We start from the raw sequence: 27,873 nt of genomic DNA, 5'->3' as shown, positions 1-27,873 counted from the left end.
TTGTTCCAGGGGAATGAGACAAGCGTCTACTCCTTGAGCTGCCCTGCTGCTTTCCAGGCAGATGGACAGCAAACAGGTCAAATAGGGAAGCTGTCAGAGAGTGCCATGGGTACCGTCTGTGATGGGGCACTCAAGGAAGGCCTCTCTGCAGATGTACCCTGCACCTAGATCTTGGCGATGAGGGTGAGCTACAGCATCAGTAGGAACAGCATCCTGGGCAGAGGGAACAGCAGGTACGATGGCTCCAAGGCAGGAATGACCTTAGAGTGGTAGAGAACAGGTGAGAGGCTGAGGGTTAGGTGGCATTGGGGGCGGGAGAGGGTAATGGCCTATGACATCTGAAGGAGAGGAGAAAAGACGACGGGAGAGGCAGAGCCAGCAGCTTTCCAGCTGGCATAGTGATGGTGCTGTTTGCGTGGGGAACTGACCATTTGACGTGGCCATGCAGGGTGGCTGAGAGGACACGTTCTGCAGCTACAGGCCCAAAGATCCTGCCATGGGGATTTTGGAGTTTTCTGCCCCAAGGTGTTCATTGAAGCCCGCCATCCTCCGGAGTAAGGAGATAGCAGATCACAGGGCCAGGACGAAGGGAAGAGCCTCAGCAGGGCCCCGACTGTGGGGCCCAGGAGGAGCTCCTGAGTCAGACAGAGGAGGCAGTGGCAAGTGAGAGAAAGGGTTTCAGTGGAGAAGTAGAGGTAAAAGCCAGACAGTCACAGCTGAGCCAGGAACAGGGGGAGGACTGAAGCAGGCTGAGGGCAAGAGAGAGAAGGGACCCAGGCTGGAGAGGGGCAAAAGAGATGAACAAGTACTTTTCTTGTCCGTGATGGAGGAGAGTTGAGCATCATTGGAGACCTGTGGGCCTTTGTGACATTTTACACAGCTCGGTGATGCTGCCTCCAGGAAGCCCTCTAGATGCTTCAGATCAAGCCCCCTAGTTATGTGTTCTCATGCCACCAGTGCTTCTCTGCCAGAACTCTGGGTTATAATCCTGGACTTCTGCTCTGACAACTAGCCAGTGTCTGTCTTCCATAAGTGGGTGAACTTCTGAGAGAGGGGCCTGGGTTTTGCCTTCTGTATAAAATTTGGGCTGTCACCCAAGGCCTGGTGAGAGAGGCTGAGGATGACAGGGAGAGTAGGCACGGTTCTGGTGTGGAGGCCCCAGAGGGAGCCAAGGCTGCTGGGTTGGTGAATTGGCCCAGAAGGAGGTCATGCTGACCTTCAAGCCAGCAGGCCTGTGGGCTGGGAAGCACATCCCAGCAGGGGGCAGATGTGCCAGGAAGCAGGGGGGCTCCAGACATGACAAAAGTGCTCTTTGGCCTGGAGCTTCCACAGGAGCACCCCAGCCTCTCCCAGCACCCCCCCACCCCATCACGCTCTGCACAGCGCAACGACAGCAGCCCCACGTTCTGTTTCGGGGCAGACCAAGGTCTGCCTTGTTCTTGTCCGTCTGCTTTTGGGCTCTAGCCAGCTGTATGCACCCAACAGCAGGACCAGGCCCTGGCTGGGTCCTTGTTGAACAGAAGGATGCTTAGATGACCCTCCCCATTCCCACCTAGCCCCTTTCTCTGGGATAGGGTTTGGCAGAGGGGCTCCACATACCCCAGGGACTGACCTGCCGTCCCAGCTGGTCCAAGCAAGAGAGCTGGGCTGTGTGGCCTGGCATGCTGACCTGTGAGTCGTCTTCAGGGCCTCTCTTGAGTGGGGACCCCCACCAGGGAACAGGAGCCAAGTTGGGAGACCCCCAGCAACCCTGAGCTTCCCTCAATTCATTAAGACCTGTAAATTTCTCATTAATATACTTAAAGTTCGTTTTAAGGGGAACAAGTGCAGAGATAATTGATAATAAACCCTCAGTTAATGCCCTCGGTTTACTGTATGTAATTTATATCCGCAGATAGCGTCTCTCACTCCCAATTACCCATTTAGCTGTGGTGATAACAGCAGTTCAATCAGACCGATACCAACTTTTATATATTCCAGCCCGAGAGCCATAAATACCCACACAGGGAGACTCACTGGGCCCGCTGTATTTTTTTTTTATTAAGATTTAAATATTCATGTAATTATTAGTGATTTATTAAGAGCTAATGACCCCTTCAAGAGGCTCTAAATCTTCACCCACAGAGGCCCTGGCCCTCCCCTCCCCCTTTGCCCCATCTCTCCTTATTGCCCCCTCCCCCTAAATCAGAGAAATAAACTGTTCTTCCACGGCCCAGATGACATCATAGCATCACCCGTGTTTCCATGGCTACGGCAGACAGGTGAGGTGGAGGCCAAGGACCAAGGTCAGGCCCAGGGAGAGGCTGGGCTTCATGAGACTGGAGGCTCTTGCTCACTTCCCAAGCAGACCTGGAAGACTCAAGGGTGAGGAGGCTGCCCACCAGCCTGGCCACACCACTGCTGACCGGCAGCATCTGCATGGCAGCCTCCTCCAGGCTGGTTTCCAGGAGTACCATCCCCCCCCCCCCCCCCCCCCCCCCCCCCCGCCATCTCATTCTGCCATTAGCATAGTTCCACCCAACCCCAGCCCTCCCTCAGATCCCTCCTTCCTTCACGTTTGTCTGTTTGTCTGTGTCTGCCAGCTTCTCTCTCCCCTGCTGCCCTCCCATCCTGTCTTATTTTTAAGTGCTCCACCCCCATTACATCAAGGATGAGAGAATATGCAGGGATCTGGGGTTCTGGGACTCAAGGCCCAGAGAGGGCAGTGGCTTGCCTCAGGCTACACAGCAAGGCCGAGGCCACCAGTCTCTCCCTCCTCCATGTTCCCTCACACCCTCTCACCTACTTTCCTCCAGTCCCCGCAGCAGCCCCCTCCCAAGACCTCCGAGCCCATTAAAGGGGCAGGAAAGATAATGAACAAACCAGGAAAACATGAAATCAATATTAGGAGAAAAAAGTACGGCTGCCATTAAGTAAAATAAACAAGCTGGTAATTATTTGGACAGCGGGTAATTAAAATGGGGTGAGGGCTCATTACTGTCTCGTCAGGGGTATGATGGGCGCAGCCATACACCCTCTTCCCTGCTGGAAGTTCACAGCCAGGCCTGGGCTCCCCACCCACCCAGAATTGCAAGGGGTGGGGAGGGCGGAGGTGGGAGGTTTGTCGCACGGTGTTTCCTCTGTGGATGTCCAGCCCCATCCTACCTGTGTCTCTGCCTTCAGCAGCCTTCTCTGGCTCTCCGTGGGTCAGGATCTGAGGACTAGACCCAAGGCAAGCAAGGCAGGGCAGCCCCTAACCCGCCGTCTGCCCCTTCTCCTGACCCCACTGTCCACCCCTAACAGCAGGAAGCTTCTCTCCCCTTTCTCCAGCCCTCAGCCTCTAGGGGAGGGGCAGTGCCTGCAGGCCTCAGCTGAGGGTGGAGGACTGTTCTGACATTAAATCCCCAGACTCCTCCCACCTCTGCCCAGACCCCAGGGGACTCTTCAGAGGTCCAGACCCCAAGGGACTTCCTTCCTGAGGCTATGATGAGGAGGGGTCAGGGGGAGAAGACAGGATGGTGGGGTGCTGGCAATGGTGCGAAGAGTCAGGGAGGAGGAGGAGACCAGGAGGGCAGAGCAGTGACTGGGGGCCCCTTGCCCAGCTCAGACCCCGGTTTCTTAGGTCTGTAAAGCGGGAGGAGACCTTGGACATTGTCTAGTCTAGCTCTGGCCGGCCAACTAGCTTGGCCCACAAGGTATTTAAATGTTTAAATTAGTCGTCAACATTTTAAAACAGGAAGTTCCGCATAAAAATGGATTTCCAGCTTCTCTTCAAAGACAACGCCGCCCCCCCTACCCCGCAAAAAGACAAAACCCCGGTGCCTTTTGGCCAGTCACTGATAAGAATAGAAACAACACAGCACCCAGCCCAGAGCTTGCCAGAAGTAAGCCACAGTTACTGCCCCCCGCCCCCAGCTTGCTGGTCCCTGAGGGGGACACTGCAAGGTGGTGGCCCACACCTGCTTCACGCACTTGATGACACGCCCTCTGATGGAAGAAGCGGCCACTGCCCCCCAAGCCCATCCTTCAGTAAAGCTCTCTCAGCCAAGGAGCCGGAGGAGCAAGCCCGGCGTCTCCAGTACAGAGGACCTAGGGAGGCATCGCAAGAAGGTGACACCTTGAATTAGGTGTCTACAGGACTGGTGGGCATTAGGAGTTAGAGGGGTGCCGTGCAGGTGCAGGGGAAGTTAGAGTGAGGGGAAGGGTACAGGCATGCGGTGAGAGGGGTCATTGGGGCACTGACTGGCTGCAGGGCATGGGCTGATGGCTGGGATGAAGCTGCTGCATTGGGTGGGGAGTGTTATGAGGAGCTGACCCTTTACCTGTGGTCGGTCAGTGGGAGCCATTTCAGGGGTTTGAAGTGTGGGTTGAGATTTTCTTTCTAGAAATAGCACTGTGGTGGTACAGTTGAGGATGGCACAAAAGCCAGGAGGTGATCATGGGAAGGCACATTTGGGGCAGTGTGGGGTGGGGGCTGAGGAGTTGGGGAGCCATACAGCGAGAGGAGAGAGGAAGTAGTAGGTAAGAGGCGGGGGGCACTCAGGGGCTCAGAATAGTGGTCAGGGAATAAGAGGGCCTGGTGGCTCTGGGATTCCCCATGAAGCTCCTTAGGGGTATAGCCCTCTGACTGAGAGCAATCCCTGGGAGCAGGAGGTTTGGGGGAGCCACTGAGCCCAACTTGGGATGTGCCTGGTAAGAGGTTCCGGGAGGCGTCCAGAGGCAGGAACAGTAGAGCTCAGCAGTGAGGGGCACTGGGGACCCTTGCTGGGGGACCATGGGAGCAGAAGCCTCAGGAAAGAGGAGAGCAGCGAGGCAAGCCACATAGTGGGGGACGGAGGGGGCGCTGGGGTGAAGGCTCAGGTAGGCTGCTGTGGTAGGAGCTGGATCTACACTGCATTTTCCTATGGGTCCTCATATGCAGAGAGGTCCAGGTGGGCTCAGCTGCCAAGAAGGGGGTTACAGGATGGGTACAGGATCCTGTACCCATCCTATACCATCATAGTGAGGGCATTGACCACCCCAGCAAGATTTAGCCCAAAGGACAGTAGGCAGTGTTGCTGTGTGTGTGTGTGTGTGTGTGTGTGTGTGTGTGTAGGTACAAGCCGTGGTGTGTGTGTGCCCATGGATGCCAGAACACTGGGCACAGTGAGTATGATTCTGGAATGCTGTGTGCCCAGGACTTCCTCGGTGGGACTGTGACCACTGGACAGTGCGTGGGGCAAGGACTCGAGTCTCTCTTGGGCACTGCTGTGTGGTCCGTGCCTAGCACAGTAGCTGGCACATTGCATCCATCACAGACTTGGTGAACGTGTGTGTCCTGGTGAATGGCTTAGAGCACTATAGCCATCAGGCCTGGGTAGGAATCCATCACTCACTACTTACTCTACCTCCCTGTTCCTTGGGTTTATTGCCTTAAAGTTGGGATTTAAAGTAGCTCTTCACCTTCTAGAATTATGCTGAGGGTTAAATAAGAAAATCCATGTTCTGCTAAGACTGTGTGTGTGTGTGTGTGTGTGTGTGTGCACGCGCGCGTGTGTGCATGTGTATGTGGGTGGGCATTTGCTGGCTGTGGTTGTGGGCAGCGGCTTCCACTGGCCAAGGGCACATCATATTGCGCCTCCCTCCTGTTGCTGGGCTCTGTCCCGGGGCTGAAACTGTCCAGCCCCATGCAGCGCACGCTGAACCAACCCAAGTGAGGGAGCGAAGCCACGGCTCCTGCTTCCACCCCTGGCCTCCACTCTGGCCAGGCTGGCATTAAACTGTTGAGATATGAAATGCCACCCTATCCGAGACAGGGTCTTTAATTAAATTAATTGCCAGCAACATTGTAAAAATGCTGATGGGGTCATAAATGGCGCATCGGCAATGCCGTTCATCATCCCTCCGGACTCGCTGGGGCCTCACCTGGCCTGGCAGGGCTGAGAACCCCAGGGAGCTCTACAGCCACCAGGGCCTCTGGCAGGCAGACCAAGGGAGAGGGGAGTGGGGGCACCTTGTTTTAAGGATGCATGTGTGCAACAATTGTATCACTTGCAGCCCAGCCCAGATGGTTACCTGGCGAGGAGCAGCTCTGGAACTGGCTGGGGCACCGGGGAGAGGAAGGGCAGGCAGCATCCTTCAGCCTGCTCGCAGGTCGGAGGTACCCTTGATCCACGGGGAGTGTGAGAATCAGACCCAGCCTGGCCACTGATCGCTGAGTGACCTTGAGCAAGTCCCTATCCCCTCTGAGCCCCAGCTTCCTCATTAGGAAGACAGGTAGACCCCCACCCCACCTGCCTGCCCAGAACCCTCCTGGCCTCCCTCCCACAGCCTCCTGCCCTGCAGGGAGCGGTGCCAGAGATCCTGTTAAGTCCTTTCAGCCCTGGCTGCCATCGGTGCTGGCAGGGCCCAGAGCTTGCATGCTGACCTCCCACTGAGCACTGGGGAGGAGGCTGGGCCGGCGCCCACCGCCCACCTCTGCCAGGTGAAAGGTGGAGGAAGCTTGCCACACACACATGCACACACGCACGCACGCACACACACCACCACTACCACCCTAACCAGGAACGCCCACAGCAGCTCACACTGCACCAGCTGAAGATTCCATAGTAGGAGAAAGCCTTCCTTCCCTAGTTCTCTCTGGGCTGTGCGACCACATAATTACCCTGGATTCCATTCTATTTAATTGCAGCTTATTAAATTCTAACCAGCCAATTATCAGCCACAATTACAGCTTAATTCAGGGACACAATAGCTATTTTATCGTTTGTTAATCAAATGCTTATTTAGGCCTCAGCTTTATTAACTATTTCTCTGGCCCATAGCAAGGCCCTGCGGTAGGAAGGGGCAATGGGAGGAGGCCCCTGGGACCTGTCCCCCCATCACAGCACTCCCTCCCTTGGCACCCCGCTAGTTTCTAAGTCTCCTTCCCTGGTGGGTTTGGGGACCTTAGTGATGGTAGCAGTGTGACAGAGTGTGGGCACTGGGTCAGGGCAGGTCGGAAGACCCGAGTTTGTGGGTTCCTGAGCTTCACATGTGTTTATCAAGCACCTGCTATATGCCAGGCCCAGGGCTGGGTTCTGGGTTTACAGCAGTGACCCTAACAAGCGTGGTCCCCACTGTCATGAACATTTCAGGGAAGGGGACATGGAGAGTAACAAGCAAACAAGTTCCCAAACAAGATGACTTCTGGTAGTGGTGAGTACTGTGAGGAAAATAGCCTGGGAAGGAGAAGCGAGGCTAGAAGGGGCACCTTCAGACACGGTAGCTTGGAGGAGGTAACAGTGCAGTGGAGACCTGAGAGATTCAAGGGAGCAGCCGTGGAAGAGCAAGGGGCAGCGTGTTAGAGGCAGAAGAAGCAAGTGCAAAGGCCCAGGGGTGAGATAAGCTTGGAAGCCTTGAGAAAGAGAGAGCATTGGCATGGACACAGAGTTAGCAGAGGACAGCAAGGTGGACAGGGCCAGACACTGGTCCAGTCAATGCCCAGAACCTGTGCCCTGTGCCTGGCCCTGACTGAGAGGTGTCAAGAACCCACTCAGCCTTTTGGAGCGTGATGACCTTAGTAAGTCCTGAGCTTGCATTCCCTGCCTGTAGAGTGAGGGGCCAGCAGAGTGCCCCTGAGCACAGCTCCCAGGTGACACGCCTGGTGTGTGGCAGCCGCAGACCGTATGGCCTGGCCACACCAGGTGTGAGTGTCCCTCAAGCAGACAAAGTGGCACCATCCTCCACTCCTACCTGCTTTGTCCTTTGCAGTTAGGACTGTCTGCGTGTCCCCCTCATGGCACCTGTGTCTGTTCTTGTAACCAGGCCCCTGGAGCCCACTGGGGAAGGGGGTGACTTTCCTCCAATCTTGGGGGGTGGCTGCTGCTGCTGTGGCACTTCCACGCAGGCATCGTCATGGAAACAGGAGTGCCATGCATGTGTGTATGTGAGTGTGGGCCAGGGTAGCAGCCCCCCACCCTGTTACTGCCACCTCATGCACACTCCTAGAAGGGAGAGGCTGCAGCTGCGTTCTTTCCTCACTCACTGACCATGTACCCACTGGGGCGAAAGAGCCTGGCCTCAGACCTGTGCCCCTGCCCAGGGAAGTCCTCACTACTGGGAGCGATAAGCAGCGGCCCACGAGACGAGTGACTGAGGGATGGGCCCAGGGGCAGAGCAGGGAAAGAAGAGAGGCTTTGGTGCGCACCTCCAGCCCCCAGGCAGGGGGTCAGCATGTGTGCCCTGGATGGGAAAACCGAGGCTTAAGAAACAGGAGCAGCTGGGGTGAGGGGGTCCTGCAACAGCCGAAGGAGCCCCAGAAGCAGCAGACAGGCTGCGCAGAGATTCCTTACATGTTGGATTTGGAGGAATTCTGAGGCACCTACCCCAGCTTGGCCTGACCCTGTGGCACTCCATTGTCACCTCCAGGGAGGTCTTTGTGTCCGAGCTGCAGCCTGGAGCCTCAGGGTTCTTGGTGCAGCTCCCAGGTCTGTGGTCCCAGGGCCTCCAGCCCACCATTCCTCCATGGCCACCCCGGCCCGCAGCTGTCTGTGCGTCTCTGACAGCAAGTGCAGCTTCATCCCTGCTTCTCAAAGTCTCTCAGGGGAGCTCCATCATCGTGCAATTGCCCACATTTAAAACCTAGTAATTCAGGAAGCAATCTTGGGCTGTGGAGGTGCAAGTTGGCAGGAGAGCAGAACTCGCTGGTCCCCTGCATGTCTCCGCCACCCCCTAGCTCCCCACCTGCCACTGTGGCCCTGGCTTCCTGCCCCAGCCCCTCCCCAGACCTCTTGGGCACACTCTACCTCCCTGGGGTCCAACACAGGTGCTTCAGAAATCAGGTTCCCCTCCCATTGATTTCCTTGATCGCTGGCTTGATTGATTGGAGGGCAAGCAGAGCCAGCTTCCCGTTGGATTTGGGTGTGTGTCTTCCACTTCCAGCCTTCCTCTCTGGGTCTTGGGCTCATTTAAGGGGGTGATGTTCACCATGCATTCAACAAACACCTACTGGGCACCCGCTGTGCGTCACACGCGGCCAGGCTCCGGGGACGTGCAAAGGGATGTCACCATTCGGTCTCTGCCTTCACGGTACTGACTGTGGGGAGACAGACTTGTGGATGGGGACGATATGAGGTTGGAGGCACTAGGTCAGTTCAGCTGAGCTGTGGCAGATCAGAGGAGGTGTAGCAGGCTCTGGCTGAGGGTCCAGGAAACTTCCCAAGGGAGGACGTATTTGAGCAGGCCTCGAAGGGCAAGTAGAAGTCACCCGGGCAGATGGAATTACCAGGCCTTTGGTATTGGCCCAGAAGAAAGAGAGGTTTCCTTCCCAGCAGCCCCACCCAAATCCCAGAGTCCCATCAGCTCTCGTCTGGGAACCAGTCAGTGTCAGATGCCCACTGCTTGGGCAATTTATGGGCTCAGCCCACCTGGACTGAATGAGCATGTGGGCTAAAGGGGGTTGGGGGAGAGCGTCCTCTGCAGAAAAGCAGGTACCCTTAGCCAGAAGGCGAGGGAGGCAGAGCCTGGCACACAGTGTGCACACGCCCTTGAGGAACTGCAGAGTCAAGGTGCCATCCCACCGGGCACAGTTGGAGGGAGGCTCTAGAGGCAAGGCCAAGTGGCAGCTCAGGCCCTGCACCAACAAGGCCTCCAGTGCCAGGTGAAGGGCATGGATCATTAGCCTGCAGCACTCTCTCCTCTCCCCCTGCCCCGGGGCCTATGAAGCCTGGACACCCAGGCCCCATGGAGACCTACCAAATGCAAATCTCCAGGCAAGGCAGTCTAGGAACTTTAGTGCCCAGGGATCAGGGGGCTCCAAGCTGGGTGAATGGGCAGGAAAAGTTCAGGTAGAGAAAGAGAAAGACACCAGGCCCCGGCTCCCTCCTCCACCACATTTCCAATCCCAAATATGTCTCATGCATAGCCAACGCAGGGACTGGTGACTCTGACTGCCAGGACTGTTGGGAGGTTGAAAGGAGCAGGTAGGCGGCAGGGGCTAGGTGGGCCCAGGGGAGCAGCGCGCACATCTCCTGGCTGAATGAGGCTGGATGATACCCTGCCCCTGCACCCCCCCCCACTCCCAGGACTCAGTCTTTGCTCAGATAATACAAGTTCATTAATAGCTTGATTAATCACACCTCATATTTTCATGGTGCTTTTAAAAATAAGACATTTGAAAGCACTTTCACACCCACCCTGCCTCAGAGTTGCACGGTGGGTCTTATCATCCCGCTGCAAGTGAGAAAGGGAGCGCTCTGAGGAGCAGCAGGGCAGGGACCACGCGTGCCCATGCAGGAGCCCTCTCCCTGCCTACAACTCCACCTGCAGGCCTCTCTGCACAGCCTCGGGCTCTCCCTGCAGGGCAAGAGTGAGGTGGCCATCCTTGGCAGAGCGGTTGAAATTCAAGGGAGAAGAAGGGGTAGTCATTCAGTCACTCAACAAACACTCCATCAGCATCCTGGACTTCCGCCCCAAGCAAGTACAACAGTGTGCAAGCTATTCTGAAAGTACCAGTTCTGAAGGCACTGTGGAGAGAGGCTCAGGGGACAGCGTGGGCACTGGGACAAGTGACAGATAGTGTGGTTCCAGGAAGGCATCCCAGAGGAAGTGGCACATTTGCTATAACTTGAAGGCTGGGTGAGAGCCCCCAGATGGACCGCATGGGGCAGGTCTGCCACGGGGTCCCCTCCATTAGATGCTCCCTCATCCACCTGTCCGCTGCCTCTCCTGCCTCCCTCCACTTGTTCATGTGGGAAGATCTCATCATTTCCTTGCACACAGCTCTCCAGAGGCTCCCATTGCCATTGCAGTAGAATCCCAGCTCCCTACTGGACCTAAAGACCGCAGGTCACGCCCCTGCTCCCTGTCTCTCATGAGTCTTCCCTGCCCTCCCTCCACTCTGGCCATGCTGACCTCCTCACGGACCTCACACAAGCCTGTCTGTTCTCTGCCTGATAGCCTCTGCTGCAGCCTGTTCCTTAAACCCTTTTCCATCTGGCTTTGGCATTCAGGGCTCTGCTCGGATATCACCTCTGCAGAGAGATCTGCCCCGAGTCCTCCTCCCCTCCAGAGCCCTTGAGCCCACACCCTTTCTGAAATAGCACCCCTTTTACCTGCGGTGTAACCCTCAGCAACACCTGGAATCCTTTATTTTGTTTTATTTCTCCAACTTGGAGAGCAGGGGCTGTGTTTGTCTTGCTCACTCTATCCCTGAACAGGTCTGGCACTCCAGAAGTGTTTGTTTGAATGAATGAACAAATGAATACATTTCAGGTCATGGAAGCCCTATGTGAGGGGAGGGAGTCAGTCCCAGGCTCAGCTCTGGCCAAGCCCCCACCTGCCTCCACATATACACAGATGAACCTACGTGGTCTTTCAAGCCCTTCTCCCTTGTTGTTCATTATGAGCGATGCTGGGGGTGGGGACTACTTGGAATGTTGCTTCCACTCTTCATGGGGCATCCAGAGCAGGGGTGTTGGCTTGGGCTGACTTGGGCAGCCAGTGCCCTCCCGAGACGGGTGGGGGCCAGCTGGCCAGCCCTAGGGCTCACTAGAAGTTGGGTCATGCTTTGGGGTCTGATCTGTATGTAGGTGACCAAGAGCCTATTGGGGATCTGCCAGTAAGTGAAAGTGGTTTTCCAACTGATTTCTGATAAGGCAGCTAGGCCATGGCCTTAGCAGGTAGGAGAGCCTTGGCTGGGGCCTGGTGAACCAGAGCCTCTTGGGGAAGTGAAGGCTGGGATTTGGGACCTGCCGGGGCTGTTTGAACCCTGCACCTGCCAGCCTTCCTGCAGCCCCTGGTGTCCAACCCAGCAGAGCAATCCACCCATGTTCATTGTCTCAGTGGCCCCAAGGGCAGCAGCAGCAGGCAACCCACTCCAAGTCCCCAGCTGTGAATGCCAGCATTAGGCAGCCTTGAGCTTAGCTGCCCACCTGTTTCTCCTGTGTAAGAGTTATAGCACCAGTGAAGCCAGGCCCTGGGTGCAGAGGGCAAGGCGATATGTGTGGTTGCCTGGGGGAGTGAGGTGGGGGACCCCTCTTTCCAGAGGAAGTGACAGTTGAGCTGGGCCCTGAGGAGAAGGTAGGGAAGTGCTGGCAGAGGAGGGAGGAAGGGGGTTTGAGACAGAGAAGACCATGGACAGAGACCTAGAGGTGGTAGGGGTGGTGCCTCGAAGGGATCAGTAAGTGTTTCTGCACAGGAAGGCGAGAGAACTGTCTGTGCTGGAACGGGAAACTCAGGGATGCCAGCCAAAAGCAATTGGCTCCATCCTGAAGCATCCATGGGATCCAGGCACACAGTAGAAAGCAGAAGAGGCAGGCCAGGGGTAGGACAATAGGGAGTGGTGGGGACTGTGGCAAACTAGAGAGCTTGGGCCCTGTGGGAAGGATCACCTGTCACTGGGCCTGGAGCATGGACTGTTTGGTGTTGTCTTTTTTTTTAGACAAGTATAGGATTCAATCAAAGACAGAGATGCTCACTCTAGTAGTGGCTTGCGGTATGGAGGGGGAGGGACCCGCGGCTCATGCTCTGCCTTAGTTCAGGCAAGAAGCCCGAGGGGGACAGTGAAGGGTCAGGCCAATCATGTGCTGACCACGGTGTCGCAGGCTTCAGGGCCAGAGGAGGTGAAGCCCAGTCTGAAGCTTCTAGTAGCTCCAAGAGGACATCCAGTGGGGCCTGAATTTACCCCTACCCGTAGCCTCAGAGTGTCCTTGGTAGAGGGGATAGCTGCAGCCTGGAGGGTGCCCCCGGGTCCACCCCGTAAATGCCTCCCCTCAGGGTGAGGAGGGTAAGGCCGCACCAGCGTGGCGTGACGGAGGCCCTGGAGAAGTGAGCTATGTCCCTTATTGGTCACAGTACATTTATTTTTCATTAGCAGTTAAATGCAGACATGAGGGATTGTGCTGGGTTCAGCAGGCAGCTGACGTGAGCAGTGCTTGGTGCCGCAAGCAATAGGGTGGCTAGAGGGCCACTTGCTGCCCGTATTCCCGGCCGGGACCCCTGCCCTTCCAGCCCTGAGCTAGTGGGCAGGCACCGGCCATTGTTTCCAGCCTCCATGAAGTGAGGTGCAGGGAAGCCTGGAACCTGCCACTGAGGGGGTCCCATCCCCCGCTGGAGCTGCTGACCCCTGCCCCCCCACCCCTCCAGGCCCCACTCAGTGGTCAGGCTTGGCCCTTCTCTGGGCAGCCGTGGGGTCTGCGGAGACACCATGTCTAGAGGGGCCCCAGGCCTGCTGGCTCCCTGCTCCAGGCCTGCACGCAGGAGCCCACGCTTCTGTTCGTGTGCACACCTTAGGCCTACGCCTGCCCCAGCCCTCCCTAGCGGAGTGGTGAATGGCCGCCCAGTGACAGCGAAGAGGAAGTGTAATAACAAAGGTCACGACACTTTCTGAGTCCAGGGTCCAAGTCAGGGGGTGCGAGGGCCGTGAATTCACCCTCGGAGCTCAGTTTCCATCTGTAAGATGTCTAGACCTTCCTCCCCTCTGCCTGCACCCCCACATTCCTCAGCCTCCACCAGACCCCAGGGGGCACTAGCAGAGCCCTGGAGCAGGCAGGATGGAGAAAGGGAAGCTTTGTTTCCCCAACGGCAAGTGTGCTTTTTCTGGGTAGGTTGGCCTTGGTCTTGGAGCTGAAGCAAAGTGCACAGGCCATGCCAAAGAGAGCTCAAAGAGGAAAAGACAGGCTGGGGAGAGGCCGGGGGGAGGGGGTGGATGGCTGTGCTGCAGATGCCATCTGGCTGAGTCAGATACACCTTCCACACCCCCCCATCCCTCCCACCCAAGGGCATGACTCCCCACCCCAACCTGAGGGCAAGGCATCTGGCTCTGTGCCTCAGTTTCCTCAAAGACATTGCTGTATGGCTGCTGAGTTAGGGGAGAGGCATTCCTTTGCCCTCAGAAATGCAAAACTGCTAGGCCCTGGTGTGAGCTGGGCACAGTGTTTTTTCTCATCTCCTCCTCACAGCGCCCAAAGAGTGGGGTGCTCCCTCTGGCAGGCGAGGAGACAGGCTTGCGGTGGGGGTGAGTGTGCCTGAAGTCACACCAGGTTTCAGCCTCTCTTTGGCTGGCATTCCCAGCTCACCTGAGCTGGCCCAGGACACCCACAGGACCAGGCACAGATCCCCTTCCCAAAATCACAGTCTGGGGGTGGAGAGGACAGACTCCCACCTTGCAAACAGGAGGGAAAGGGCCGTGTGGCTGCTCTCCGCACAGAGAGGGAACCAGGCCTTCTTGGGTTAGAAGCCCACTGTGGGTTTCAGACTGCCCCCAAAAGGGTAGATGGTAGATAACCCAAGAGGCCCACCACGTGAGGGACCTCCAGAGTCTCCCTAGGGACAGACAGGACCTCGGTGTCACAGATAACTAATGGGTGAATGGCTAATTCACCCAAGGTCACCACTAGCAAGGAGCTGCATTGGTCTCTGAAGCCCAAGTTCTTCCCTCTTTATGCCCAGAGGCCACTGTTGATTGTGAGAGTGGGTTGTGAGAAATCACAGTGGCCCTGAGGGAAAAGCCAGGCTGTAAGGGGCCTGTTTGTTGGGCGACTGGCTGGAGGCTGAGGTCACCCCATCTCCATCCTCCCACTCCCTCCCAACTCACCCTTCTCCACCCTCCCAGGGGTCCTGCTGGTCCAACAGACTGTCAGATTGCTGTGGGGGAGGGGGGATGACCTCCGCCAAAGCCTCAGAGCCAATTACCTGTGTCATTAGCAACAAATGAGTTGTGGATGCTTGTGGTTTTCAGTTAAAATTAGAAGGAAGCATGCATTCGGGTCTCCTTGAAGGGGCGGGACCTAGCCTGGTCCCTCAGGCTCCCAGACACACACTTCTAGCTCCCACCCTGCCCAGCAGCACCGGCTCCCCCCCCACCCCTCCCCTGGACCTCTCCTATAGCAACCCCCATATTCTCCCTCACAGCTGCCTCTTCGCCTCCTTCTTTCATATGCTATTTTCTGAGCACCCCCTGCTTCCAGGGGCCGAGAATGGAAAAGAACCCAGAAGTGGCCTCAGAGATGCCAGACATGGGAGGAAGGGACCCTGTCCACCTGTCCTGCTGGGGTCTTCTCCCTCCCTCCAGCACTCTCTGGACCTCTGAGGGTGGTGGGCTACCTCCCCAGGTCCCTGAACTCCTTCCTGAGTAACAGGAGGCCCTAACTTCTTTTGTCTGTGGAGGGCCCCCTAAGTGCTGGGACTCCCACCCCCATCTCATTTCTGCTCTCCATAGTCTTCCAGAGTGGGTGGGCTTTCCCCATTTGGCAGAGGGGACACTGAGGCTCAGGGGAGCATTCAGTAGCCTGGATCACTGGGCTGGAGGTGGGAACCTGGCCGCATCAGCTGCCTTTCCAGAGCCCAGCCCCAGCCCCTGAATGCCGGGCACGCAGTCCCCACGGGCCCCAAAAGCCTGCCAGTGGCCCCGGCTCACCTTCCCGCTCTGCCCCCACTGCAGGTGCCCAGCAGAGTGCTACGGTGGCCAACCCGGTCCCCGGTGCCAACCCAGACCTGCTTCCCCACTTCCTGGTGGAGCCTGAGGATGTGTACATCGTCAAGAACAAGCCGGTGCTGCTGGTGTGCAAGGCCATGCCTGCCACGCAGATCTTCTTCAAGTGCAACGGGGAGTGGGTCCGCCAGGTGGACCACGTGATAGAGCGCAGCACGGATGATGGAAGCGGTGAGTCTTGGCTGCGCAGCCAGGCAGGGCCCAGGGCAGGGGAAGTCAGTTTCCACCTCAGGGAAAACAGAGGCCCAGAGGGGGGTTTGCAATCGCCTCTGGCTACACGCCTGTGAGGAGGCCAGGATGTCACCAGCCCCGTGCCCACCACCCCAGCTCCCCAGAAGAGGCAGGACTCCCACACCTAGGTCTCCCTGTATGTACACCGGGGCCTTCCCTAGGAGGCCACACCCTCACCAGGCCTGACCACTTGGGAGGGCATGAGTAAAAGGGAACCCCCTACAAAGGCCCCCGGATGCTGTGGTTGGAGGGACATAGGGCTGGGCTAGGCCAGGGGCAGCCTGGTGAGAGGTGCCAGCAAAGAGAGGGAGTTGGGAAGGAGTAGCTCCCAGAGGACAGAAGAGCTCACAGGCCTCATACTCCATGAGTGTTTGATCTGCGTGTTCACTCACTTGCAAATTCCCTGAGCACCCGCTTTTGTGCCAGTGACAAGCCACCACCCTCAGAGAGCCCCAGCTCCTGCAGAGAGGTGGTTGGCACGGGGAGCTCTCAGTGAGCCCTGAGGGCTATGGCGGCAAGAGGAAAGCAGACTGAGGCTCCTCAGAGGAGGTGACATGGAAATGAAGGGGTTCTGAGAGCTAGTCCAAAAGAGGAGAGGGGAATGGCATTCCAGGAAAGGGGCTCAGCATGAGCAAAGCCTTGGAGTCAGAGAGGCTGGGTGCTGCTCAAGGTCAGCAGGGAGGGTCAGGTGTGTGCACAGGGAATAGTGGTGCCATCTGGAGGACTCACCCATCAGGCTCTGGAGTGGGGTCACAATCCCATGGGATTTCAGACTGCCAGATGGCATGGTCAGAGCTCTGGGTGACACTTGGGGCCCATATGGGTGAGGGGACTGATGGAAGGGGCAGACCCAGAGACCCAGAAGAGAGGGAACCAGTGAGACTGAGCGAAGATGTGGAGGGAGGGGTTCCAGGAACCGCAGGCAGACTCAGGAAGTACCCTTTCCATGGGATACCCTATTCTGTGCCCCTACCCTGGCCTCAGGCAGCGTGTGGGCTTTGGGATGTGAGTGAGAGCGCTTGTCTGGGTCCCAGCACTCCCCAAGAACAGGCCTGGTGGAGCTGACGACCCTCCCTTCCTCCTCACTAGCTGGACCCCAGTTCGGTTTACTTCTTCTCCCTTCGCTCTGGCACTCTGTGAGGCCCCCATGTATGAGGAGCCCTCAGGTTGAGTCCCGAAACACACAGCACACACTTGTAGGGCTGCGGCCTCTAGTGTGAGACGAGCATAGGCTGGCCGTGCCCAGGACAATTCATGCTGATGTCAAGGCAAGCAAGAAACCTCAGGCCCAGAAGGGTAGCCTAAGCTGCCAGGCAGGAGGGTCTGGGTCGCCCAGGAAAAATTCCAGATGAGGAATAATTTCTAAGTATGAATCTTAAAACCTCCTGGAATGAGCATTTCCCAGGCGGAAGGGCCACAAGACCCAAACGCAGAGACCCAGGTATGGACAGAAGGGGCCCTGGGGGGCACACAGCTGGACATGGGGTTGCGACCACACCAGAACCTTGGAAAGTTGGTGCTGGGCAGAAGGAGACTGCAGGACGGGTCCTTGCCTGGGAGAACTTGGAAGCTGTCCCAGTAACCGTGATGTGAGTAGCCTTGAGTTTAGGCAGCGGGTGACTTGGTCCTCAGAGCCAGCCTGTCATGTTACAGATGGCTGTGACTCATCAGGGCCCCAAAAGGGTTCCAACCAAACATTCTGGTCCCTAAAAGTCACACCTGACTCTCCCCTTTTCGAGTTAGCAGGGGTAGGCCTCCTTGCTGCCAGGTGTTGGCTCCTGAGTTAGTGGTTCCTGCCCCGGCCCGAGTCCTGCGCTGGCTGGGCCTAGACACAGCTGCTACTTGCGGCTTCTTTCTTGCAGTCCTCAAAGGTTAACCCTATGCCAGGCCTAGGTTAGCGCCCAAGATGATTGGCCACCTTCGGACCCCACCTTCAGACCCCAGCAGGTACCAGAAGCCTCCCTGCCCCTATACCTTTAGGGACTGGTGGGGTGTCTGCCCTCCCTGCCCTGGGCCTCAGTTTTCTCATCTGCAAAATGGGAGTGAGGAGGGTCCCCTTGCAGGTTGGTGGGAAAAGCCATGAGAACTCATGGACCCTGTGTGAACCCAGCTCCAGGCCTTTCTTCTCTTCCCACCCCACAGCCAGGGCCCAGCACCACTTTGGGGCATGATGAGGCCTCCCACTGACAGAGCCCCCAGGAAGAGGACAGATGAGGAGAAGGAAGCTATAGTCAGAGACTGCCTTCCTGCATCATTAAGGGCCTGTCTGGAACTTCTTAGAAGTTTGAAGGCTCTAGGCCAGTCTCCAGCTGCTCCCAGGTTTCCCTTCCAGGATTCCCCACAGACCCCTCCTTGTCTCCTGCCATCAGGAGGTCTGGAATCCAAGGCTTGGCTGAGACCCAGGTCAGGGCCTGCATAGCAGTCACAGGCTGGGCCATATATGCCAAGACCCACCATCCCACACTCCCCAACAGACTCTTCTGGCCTTGCTCCCTTCAAACCAGGTGGAGAGCAGAGCATGTGGGGACATATCCCTCCCATAACCACTGTGGCCCTTTCCTGCCCTGAGCATACAAACTCAAGCGTCCCATGGCCAGCACATCTGACTTTGTATTAATCTTGATTTCTCAACCCAAAACCATTCAGTGCTTTGAGAAGAGATAGGCTTCCCTTGCTCAGGAACAGATGGCACTACAGTGGGGAGTGGTGCTGTGCAGGGACTCAGACCGAAGACCCTGACCCAGCAACATTCTGTTGTCAAGCGGGTATGGAGGAGTCCTAGGTCAGCGCAGATCTGCAGCCCCACCCATTCCTGTGTGGGTAGCTGGGTGGACACCCCAAGAGACAGCCTTCCTCTCTTCCCCTCACTTGTCCCCATTCCCCATCCAGAAGGCCAGGAGGAGGGACCAAAGCCTGAAAACCCTCAAACCCAAACCTGCTGATGCTATAAAAGCCCAAAATCAGAGAGACCAAGCCTTGGAGTCCCACCTGGGAAGGTAATTTATTGTGTGTCAAACAAACTGGTTATTAGAAGCAGATTGATGAAAAAGTGAGAATCTAAACCCCAACTTGGCCTCAGAGCCCAACCTCCACCCCCCTAACCCTCCATCTCCCAAAAATACTCAATACACCCACACTGGGGCCTCCCCATGTGCCCACAGCATTTACACACCCACTCACACCCCACACGCTCCGGGGCCAGCAGGGACACTGCATCCTTCCTCCCCAGCATCTACCCAGTGACCTGCAGGAAGGAGGCACCGTCTTCGCATCAAGGACCAGCAGGGCAGTGTCTGGGTCTCCTCCTGGATCCACCACCCTCCTGGAGCTTGTGGGCCTCAAGGGTGCTGCCGGATCTGGGACATCATGGACAAACTTGGCCCTCATTCATGGCAGCAGGAAGGAGATGAGGGGGTGGCAGTGGCAGGACAGAGAGGGGAGGAGATGGGGATAAAGAAATAGGAGTGCTTAAATTTAGTGCTGTTCTCCCCAAACTGAGTTGCCTGAGCTCCCACCACCACCATGGGGGATGCAGTAGTCCATCCATCCACAGACCTGTCCACTCAGGAAGGCTACCAGGTTCAGAATGTTCTAAAAGTCTCTCACCACTAACCCTAGAGGCTTAGAGCTGGAGGGCCCTGTCACCACCCCCAAGTGTATACACGGCTCCTTGTGCTTGTCAGGTAGCTAGAGCCCAGGGCCCTTCTCCTGTATACAGACCCTGTGAGGGACCCTCTGTTCTCAGCCCTCACCCTACTGCCAGAGAATACACATATTTTTCACCTTCGAGAAAAGGGGTTGCAGGCAGTGGCCAGAACAGAGGGAGCTTAGCCATGATGACCTCAGCCAGAGGTGGACACCGCCCCCCTCCACCTCCTCGTCTCCTGTGAGAGCTTGTTGGGGGCAAGGGCAAGGGGGAAAATTCTGGGGACCCGGTGTGGGAGCTGAAGAGACTCATGAGGAGGGGTCTGGGCAAAGGTCAGGGAAAGACATGTTAAAGAAGTGAAGAGGGAAAACAGCCTCCCGGACTGCCTGCTCAGCTGGGCTGCTGCCCCTCCTGCAATGCAGCCCTAATTGAATTTCTCTGTTAACAATGGAAACACATTGGTTGCCCGGCCTCTCTCCCTTTTTCTGATAAGCCAATGACCCGAGGGAAATTGGGGTCAGGAGAAGGAGAAATTGGAAACAGTCTTGTCTCACTCCTGGGGACACTGGTTTTGGCCAAGGGCCAGGGGACTAGAAGAGGGCTAGGATCTCCTGTCCAGGTTCCTCAGAGGATTCGGCCTCCTTGGTGTCCCATTTTCGGGGTCCAGGTATGGCAGAAGCTCAGTCTGTCCTTGAGCAGAGTCCCTTCAGCCCAGCTGAGTCAGGGCAGAGAGGGTCCCAGATTCCCATCACTGGCCAGCTTCTCCTCTGCAACTGCCCCCTCACCCACCTTCCACTGCTTCTCCGTGAAATGGGCAGGGGGGATCCCTGAATGCACTGTGGATTCAGACAGCCCTGAGCAGCTACAGCAAATCACCGTCTCTCTAAGCCTCTGTTTCCTTATCCGTAGAGTGGGAGCAATACCTTCAAGGGAGTAGATTGAAAATAAGCCAGCATGTGGGAAACCCTGGCTAAGCCCCAGGGGTCTATTATCATACTACATAATCGCTGTAATTATACTGTTAATAGCTGTTATTATATTATCACATGTCATAATCTACCTGCTAAACCCCAGGGAGAGGAACCAGATCCTTCCTCACCTTTTTTAACCACAAAGGCCCCAGAGCTATCCTATCTGCCCCACTCCTTCTGCCTTGGGTCGTTGAAGGCCAGTCTCTGTAGCCCCAAAACTCCTCTGTACTGTCGTCTCTGAAACAACAGCAAGCCCCTTTAGAGACATTTCTGCGGCTGCAGGGAGACAGGCCTTGGGTAACAAAGTATAGTGAATGGAAGAGCTAAGGACTGGCTCCTGGCCTTCGGGAGATATAAATGGAGCATCCCCTGGGGCTCCCGCAGAGTTCCTTCCAGGCTAAGGGTTGCCTTCAGGGTCCACTCTCCTTCTGAGCCAAAGACCCCCAGACATCTGGGCGGCAAGAACTGTGTAAGGCTTGGCACAACCAGAACACTGGCTACCCACCCCTCCTGCCCCCCAGGGCTGCCCGCCATGGAGGTCCGCATCAACGTCTCGAGGCAGCAGGTGGAGAAGGTGTTTGGGCTGGAGGAGTACTGGTGCCAGTGTGTGGCATGGAGCTCCTCAGGCACCACCAAGAGTCAGAAGGCCTACATCCGCATTGCCTGTGAGTCCAGGGCCTGGCCCTTGGTCAGGGGTGGATGGAGGGTATCAACAAGGGTAAGGGTCTGTTCAGAAAACCTCAGGTCCTGCCTAGATGGCGGAGAAAGTGCCTCTGTCCACTCCCCAGCCACTCCCATATCACCCTAGTCACTTGGCACTTTCTCTAGCCATGCGCCACGGCCGCTGCGGGGCCAGGGGACAGGGCCAGCAAGGCTGAACCAGCCTGAGACACTCAGGCTGGAGGACACTCTTGCTCTTCTCCCAGATTTGCGCAAGAACTTCGAGCAGGAGCCGCTGGCCAAGGAGGTATCCCTGGAGCAGGGCATCGTGCTGCCCTGCCGCCCACCCGAGGGCATCCCCCCGGCTGAGGTGAGAGGGGCTCTGGTGCCCGCTCCACAGGTGGGTAGGGCTCCCGGGTCTTGGGTCCTGCCTGCCCTGACACCCCCAGGGGCTACTCTCGCTCCAGGTAGGGCCAGCATGAGCGGGCAGTGCAGTGGCATGGCTCCCTCCCCCAGGTGGAGTGGCTCCGGAACGAGGACCTGGTGGACCCGTCCCTGGACCCCAATGTGTACATCACAAGGGAGCACAGCCTGGTGGTGCGACAGGCCCGCCTGGCCGACACGGCCAACTACACCTGCGTGGCCAAGAACATCGTAGCGCGTCGCCGCAGCGCCTCAGCTGCTGTCATCGTCTACGGTGGGCCCCAGTGCTGGTGGGGCAGAGGGGCTCCCAGGCATAGGGAGATGGGCAACGATGTGTCAGTGGCTCCCTATGGAGCCAGGGCCCAGTGGACCAGGCTGTGGCCTCCCTGGGAAGGACAGGGAGAGGGCTTGCTGTGGCTATCTGGGAGCCAAGGGGCGTAACTGGGCTGAGGTGTGGGACAGGTTGGTGGTCCTCTGTGATGAGACCATCCCTTGGGTTACCTATGGGCCAGGGACATTGTGCAAGTGGAGATGAGGGCACAGGATGGGAGTCTAGGAAAAGTAACAGACCACAGCCCATGCTCCTGTGTCCCAGGTATGGGAAGTTGAGTGTTCCAGGCACCCCAAGAGCAGGCAGGGGGGCGGGTGCCGGAGTTGCCCTCGTGAAAGACTGGGGTCTGGGCCGGAGGAGCATGGGAGCTGCAGCTAGGCCTGGCTGCCCTGGGCGCTTGCAGAGCCTGTTGGGAGAAGGGGCTGTGGAGCCGGTACTGCCAGGCCCTGGGGGTTAGCGAGCACCAGCACGGGCTCCCCTCCAAGGCATCTCTACCAGCACAGCCACAGCCCGCCTCTTTCCAGCTCACAGCCCCTCAGCCCTCCTGCCCTGGCCCCTGGGCCAGCGTGTCTGAGGAAGCCCCCGCTCCCTGACCCCAGTCCTTCTCTGTCCGGCCAGTGAACGGTGGGTGGTCGACGTGGACCGAGTGGTCCGTCTGCAGCGCCAGCTGTGGGCGCGGCTGGCAGAAACGGAGCCGGAGCTGCACCAACCCGGCGCCTCTCAACGGGGGTGCCTTCTGTGAGGGGCAGAATGTCCAGAAAACAGCCTGCGCCACCCTGTGCCCAGGTACCAGCGGCCGCTGCCTCCCACATCGCTCCTCACCACGCCATCTCCGTGCCCTGGCTCCATTGTGCCCACCAGCCTGCCCCCCATGGCTCCATCCCACCCACGCACACGCAGGGCCAGGCTCAGTCCAAGGCTGGGATGGGGTTTAGTGTGGTTGGAAGCAGGGCTTGGTCTGTGTCCAGGCTAGGCCTTAGCAGAGGGGCTGAGTCACAGACTCTGCAGTACAGTCAGGACAGGTACAGTCAGTGTGGGGCAGGCGCAGGGCACCGCCTGAGTCTACAGAACCACCTATGCCTGGAATCACAGGGTCATCGTGGGACCAAGTGCCCTTGCTGCCCCAGGGCCAGGACGGCCCCATAGTGTGGATAGAGTAAAGCAGGCCCGGCATCATCGTGCCTCCCGTCATTAGCATGCGTCATTCAGGCCAGCCGGACACCAGAGGGTGTGCTCCTTACCACAGCATTGCACCTAGGTCTGGATGCCCAGCAGGGCCGCACTGGCAAACTGCCTGTGCTGCTGCCCAGGCTGACCACACCATCTCCTCTCTGTCCCTGTCTGTCTCTCCTCTAGTGGATGGCAGCTGGAGCCCATGGAGCAAGTGGTCAGCCTGTGGGCTCGACTGCACCCACTGGCGAAGTCGTGAGTGTTCTGACCCAGCACCCCGCAATGGAGGTGAGGAGTGCCGGGGTGCTGATCTGGATACCCGAAATTGTACCAGCGACCTCTGTGTGCACAGTGAGTCCACTCTGCCCCAGGAGTCCTCTTGTTGCCAGGATTGGCCCTGACCAGCCCCAGGGAGGTGACAGCTAAGGGAATCAGCCCCCCTTACACAAGGTGTGCGCCCTCTCCAAAGTTCAGGACCCTTGGGAACTCCCCATCCCTAACATACACACATGTGCCCGTGTATACCCCAGTACCTCCCCCACCTCTCCTGAAACATGCATACATGGGAACCTTTCCCCTGTCCCCCAGGCTTCTGGATCCCCCTCCTCTCCTACAATTTCACCTCCACACGGTCCCCCAAGTGCACACACAAGTCCTGTGGGGACACTGGGCTTGTGAGGCCTGTTAATTACAAGGCCATAACTAACAATTAAAGATCTCTGTTGGATTTTTTTTTTCTCTAGAACACACCCTCCCCATTCTTTCAATTAAAAACCTAATTATCTGTGTCAATTCCTTTCTGATGGACATTTCTTCCATTATGCAAAGCCCTTCTAAAATCAATATAGCTTCCTCCAGGCAGTCAATCACCCCCACTCCAACCCTGCCTCAAGCCTGGGGAGGCAGACCAGGAGAAAAGCCCTGGCACCCCAGCTTCTGGCCCAGGGACATGGCTAGGAATTAGATTAGCAGACCCTCTCCTCCAGGAAGTAGAGCCCCTACTTTGGGGATCCCAGGAGCTTCCGCCAGCCCCAGCTGCCCTGGGCCCCAGAAGAGTAGGTTCAACCTGGCAGCCCACTAGGGCTGCCTGGGAAAGCGTCTCCTCCCCTCCTCCATCCTTCAGTAGCAGCAGCCTCAGACTGAATGAGCGAGCAGTGAGAGATGTGATTTGCCCAGAGTGACACAGCAAGGTGGTGGCAGATGCAGGGCTGAGATGCACACATGCTGACTCCATGCTCCCTGCCACCACATTTGCAGCCCCGCTAGTGCTGATGCCCAAGGAGTGAGCACCTCATCCTCCTGGGGCGTAGACCGCTGACCTCTCCTTCCCGGCCTCCTGCACCCTGCCCCTCCCAAGGCCGCGCTCTTTCCCGCAGCTGCTTCCGGGCCCGAGGACGTGGCCCTCTACGTGGGCCTCATTGCTGTGGCTGTATGCCTCCTCCTGCTGCTGCTCGTCCTCATCCTTGTTTATTGCCGCAAGAAGGAAGGGCTGGACTCAGACGTGGCTGACTCATCCATCCTCACCTCAGGCTTCCAGCCCGTCAGCATCAAGCCCAGCAAAGCAGGTGGGGTGCCCCCTCACTCCCAGCATTCCTGCCAGGCCCCCACACCAAGAACTGCCCAACAGGTCACCTCAGTGCCACCCCCTGAGTCTGTCTTTACCCTTGCAGACAATCCCCATCTTCTCACCATCCAGCCAGACCTCAGCACCACCACCACCACCTGCCAGGGAAGTCTGTGTCCCCGGCAGGACGGGCCAAGCCCCAAGTTCCAGCTCGCCAATGGGCACCTGCTCAGCCCGCTGGGTGGTGGGCGCCACACACTGCACCACAGCTCGCCCACCTCTGAGGCCGAGGACTTCGTCTCCCGCCTCTCTACCCAGAACTACTTCCGCTCCTTGCCCCGTGGCACCAGCAACATGACTTATGGGACCTTCAACTTCCTCGGGGGCCGGCTGATGATCCCTAATACAGGTGAGAAGGACTCCAGGGTGCCCCAGGGAGCTCTAAGAGGCAAAACTAGTCTTGTGTCCCTCCTAGAGGAGGACGGGACAGCTCTTGATGTTTTTCCTGGGCTGCTCACCCTCACCCCAAGTGCTAAGCCAGGCACCAAGGAGTGGGGAGAGAGTTTTGGAGGGAATCCAGTCATGGCTGGCCGTAGGGCCGGCACCGAGGCCATGGCCAGAGTGTCGCCCTTCTGTTACTTCAGGGCACAGGACTACTAGCCATTCATTTGCACAGTCAGCCAGCCCATGTGCCAGACTCTGCATTGGCCCCTGGGCCCAGAGGTAGGACAGGTGCCGGCCCCAAGGAACTGTGGAAGTAATGGAGAGATGGCAGAGGACAAATGCCGGGACAGGGGCCTGCTCCGTCCACCACCTCACAGAAACCCTTCTGACAGGGTCCACGATAGGGACTCCACAGACCCTTTCCATAGTCCTCTTTTGAGGAAGCACAGCAGCCTCTGGTGTTCCCACCCTAAAAGTCTCTTCTCCCTCAGCTCAGATGACCCCACTTGCCCCTGATTTTCTTACCCCTCTCCAGCTGCTCCTGGTGCCTGTGCCCTAAATGTAGGTGTTCCTCAGAGCTCCCTCCTGGCACCCTGTCGCAGAGCAATCTCGCCTACTCCGTGGCTTTAATCGCCATGTCTGTGCAGATCACTCCCACTCCTCCATCCCCAGCCACATTTCTCCTGGGCGACAGAATCATACACCCAGCTGCCTCCTGGGCAGCTCCATCTGGATGTCTCACAGTACCTCAGATTCCTGGTGCCTAAAACAGCACTGTCTCCCACCCTCCCCCAGAACCTCCTGCTTTCTGGCTTTCCCCACCTCAGGGACAACAGAGTCAAGTTGCTCTAGCCAGAAACTGGAGGTCACCTTGACCTTCTACTCTTTTTCACTTGCCCCCCTCATCTCCACAACAGCTTTAGTCAGTCACACACCAGTCCCATCATTCTTCCTCCTCAAATGCTCCTGGTTTGCCTCTTCCCCACTGCCTTTTCTGGCTCAGGCCACCATATCTACCTCTTATCTAGTTCAAGACAACAAGCACTCACCAATGAAGCCAGACTTAATCATGTCCCTCCCCTTCTTGAGCCATTTTTGGGGCTCCCCAATGCCCCACACAACACAAAGCCCACATAACAAGGACACAGTGACCTCTCTGTCCCCTGCCGGCCAGATGCAGTGGCCTCTACCCTCCTATGCACTTTTTCGTGCACATGGCAGTCACAGTGGGCTCTCCGCACTCCAAGCACACCATTGCTGCCCTTTGCACACACGGTTCCTCTGCCCCCATCCACTAACTCATCTGCTAGCTCTCATTCAGGTGTTGGCCTGGCAGCTCTCCCTCTCTGTGCCTCATGTCCTCCTCACAGGGCTGCTAGGATGATGAGGTGAGATGGTCATGTCAAGCTCTTAGAAAGGGACAGGCACACAGTGACACTCAGCCTTTCTTGCCCCTGGGGCGGGGGGCTGGCCCCCCCTCCCCCAGCACCCTTTGCTCCACTTGTCCTTCTGCCCCCCCCCCCCCGGCTGAGTGCCTCAGGAGAGCAGGGCCCCTGGTTTTTCCTCACTGCCCTGAGTACTGGACGTGAACATCTACTGAATGTATACGTCCGCCTCAGAGAGCAGTCACATGGATCTCTGCGACTGTCACCAGCACTGGCAGCCAGTACCAGGAGGCAGCACAGAGTTGGTGAAGGGAGCAGTAGCTGTAAATAGGGCATCAGTGCCTTCCCTCTCCTGCGCTTCAGTTTCTGGGAAGTGGTGATACTCCAGCCAGCCCACCTCAGACTTCACTCTGGAGCATAAATGCAAGCTTTGGACTTGGTGGGATAAAGTCATAGAATTCCTTCCTCTCCCCAGTCACGTGCCTCCAAGGTCCCCCCTGATGTAGGCGCCCCCATCCCAAAAGAGCAGGAAGGTAGAGCAGGACAACTCCTTGCCATCCTCAGAGGAACTCTGCAGCCCCTGCCCCACTGGCTGCCCCCCGCAACCACTCCTCACTGAGTAGTCCCTTCTGGTGCTGCCGAGCAGGACACTGCACAGAGCTGAATCCACCAGACAAGAGGACATGAGTGCAGTGTCTCCCAAACCCGGGAGGGCTACCAAAGCCAGCAAGGCTGTTAAAGGCCTGCCCTACCTACAGGCGCTGCTAGCCAATGAGGAGCAAAGTCATGGTGGCTGAGAATGGCCATCCCCAAAGATGGCCAGGGCCGATAGGAGGAGGAAAGCTTGAGCAGAACAGGAGAACAGGAGGACCCCCAGGTAGGGGTGTGCTCAAGAGAGGGGGGCTTCAGGATAGCCAAGAATACAGTACAGGCTGGGCTAAGGAAGCTGCTGGAAAGGCTGCCGGGGCCAGAGGTGAAGGGCTAGGCCAGGGAGCTGGACCTTATGCTGGAGGCAGGGAAGGTTTTAAGCAGGAGTGCCCTGGTCCCACCCAGTGTCTTTTGGGTGATAGGTCAGGTAGGTACAGAACACCTAGCACCTTTTGTTCCAGAGCTTTCTGTGCTCAGGCTAACTAGGCATGCTTTTTCCACCCAAGTTCCCTTAGCCTCTCTTGGGGTCACTAGAACTCCGTTTCATGCCTGTGTGGGTAGATGGACAGCCTGGCAGTCTCTTTGGCACCTCTGTCCCCTGGCAGTCCCTTTGGCACCTCTGTCCCCTAGTCCAGGCTGGCAGTGGTCAGTCCTTAAAGGGAGGTGCCTGTCGGGGCTGGGAGAGAGGGGTGTTTGATGTCTTTGCAGCCCTGGTAAACCCCAGGCCTCCTCCTACTTTGTCACAGGGATCAGCCTCCTCATTCCTCCAGATGCCATACCCCGGGGAAAGATCTACGAGATCTACCTCACACTGCACAAGCCAGAGGATGTGAGGTGTGGGCACGGGCCCTGTTGCTAGGGCTGGGTGGGTCCTGCCCTCTGCCTTCAGTCACCATGATATCCCCTAGCCATCCACTGTCAGATTTGGTCTAGCCTAGCCCTGGGGAGGGCAGGGAAGAACTGCCCATAA

At 57.4% G+C, this 27,873-nt stretch overlaps 1 protein-coding gene across 5 annotated transcripts in view; it reads left to right on the top strand.

Moving 5' to 3' along the window:
• Positions 1-27,873, top strand: part of UNC5A (unc-5 netrin receptor A) — a 70,376-nt gene that overhangs the window by 24,316 nt on the left and 18,187 nt on the right. For 2 of the 5 annotated variants that reach the window (XM_032336925.1, XM_032336924.1), the window contains exons 2-10: positions 15,380-15,601; positions 20,800-20,943; positions 21,205-21,308; positions 21,455-21,635; positions 22,311-22,478; positions 23,049-23,213; positions 24,239-24,427; positions 24,533-24,835; positions 27,650-27,737. In XM_032336925.1, the coding sequence (XP_032192816.1) occupies positions 15,380-15,601; positions 20,800-20,943; positions 21,205-21,308; positions 21,455-21,635; positions 22,311-22,478; positions 23,049-23,213; positions 24,239-24,427; positions 24,533-24,835; positions 27,650-27,737 (1,564 nt within the window). Of the gene's footprint in view, positions 1-15,379; positions 15,602-18,561; positions 18,658-20,782; positions 20,944-21,204; positions 21,309-21,454; positions 21,636-22,310; positions 22,479-23,048; positions 23,214-24,238; positions 24,428-24,532; positions 24,836-27,649; positions 27,738-27,873 lie in introns of those variants that run through there. The other 3 variants (XM_032336927.1, XM_032336926.1, XM_032336928.1) reach the window with 3 other exon arrangements.

This window comes from Mustela erminea, chromosome 3, assembly GCF_009829155.1.
Source record: "Mustela erminea isolate mMusErm1 chromosome 3, mMusErm1.Pri, whole genome shotgun sequence".
Classification (NCBI taxonomy): Eukaryota; Metazoa; Chordata; class Mammalia; order Carnivora; family Mustelidae; genus Mustela; species Mustela erminea.
This window is presented reverse-complemented; position numbering and strand designations above follow the sequence as displayed.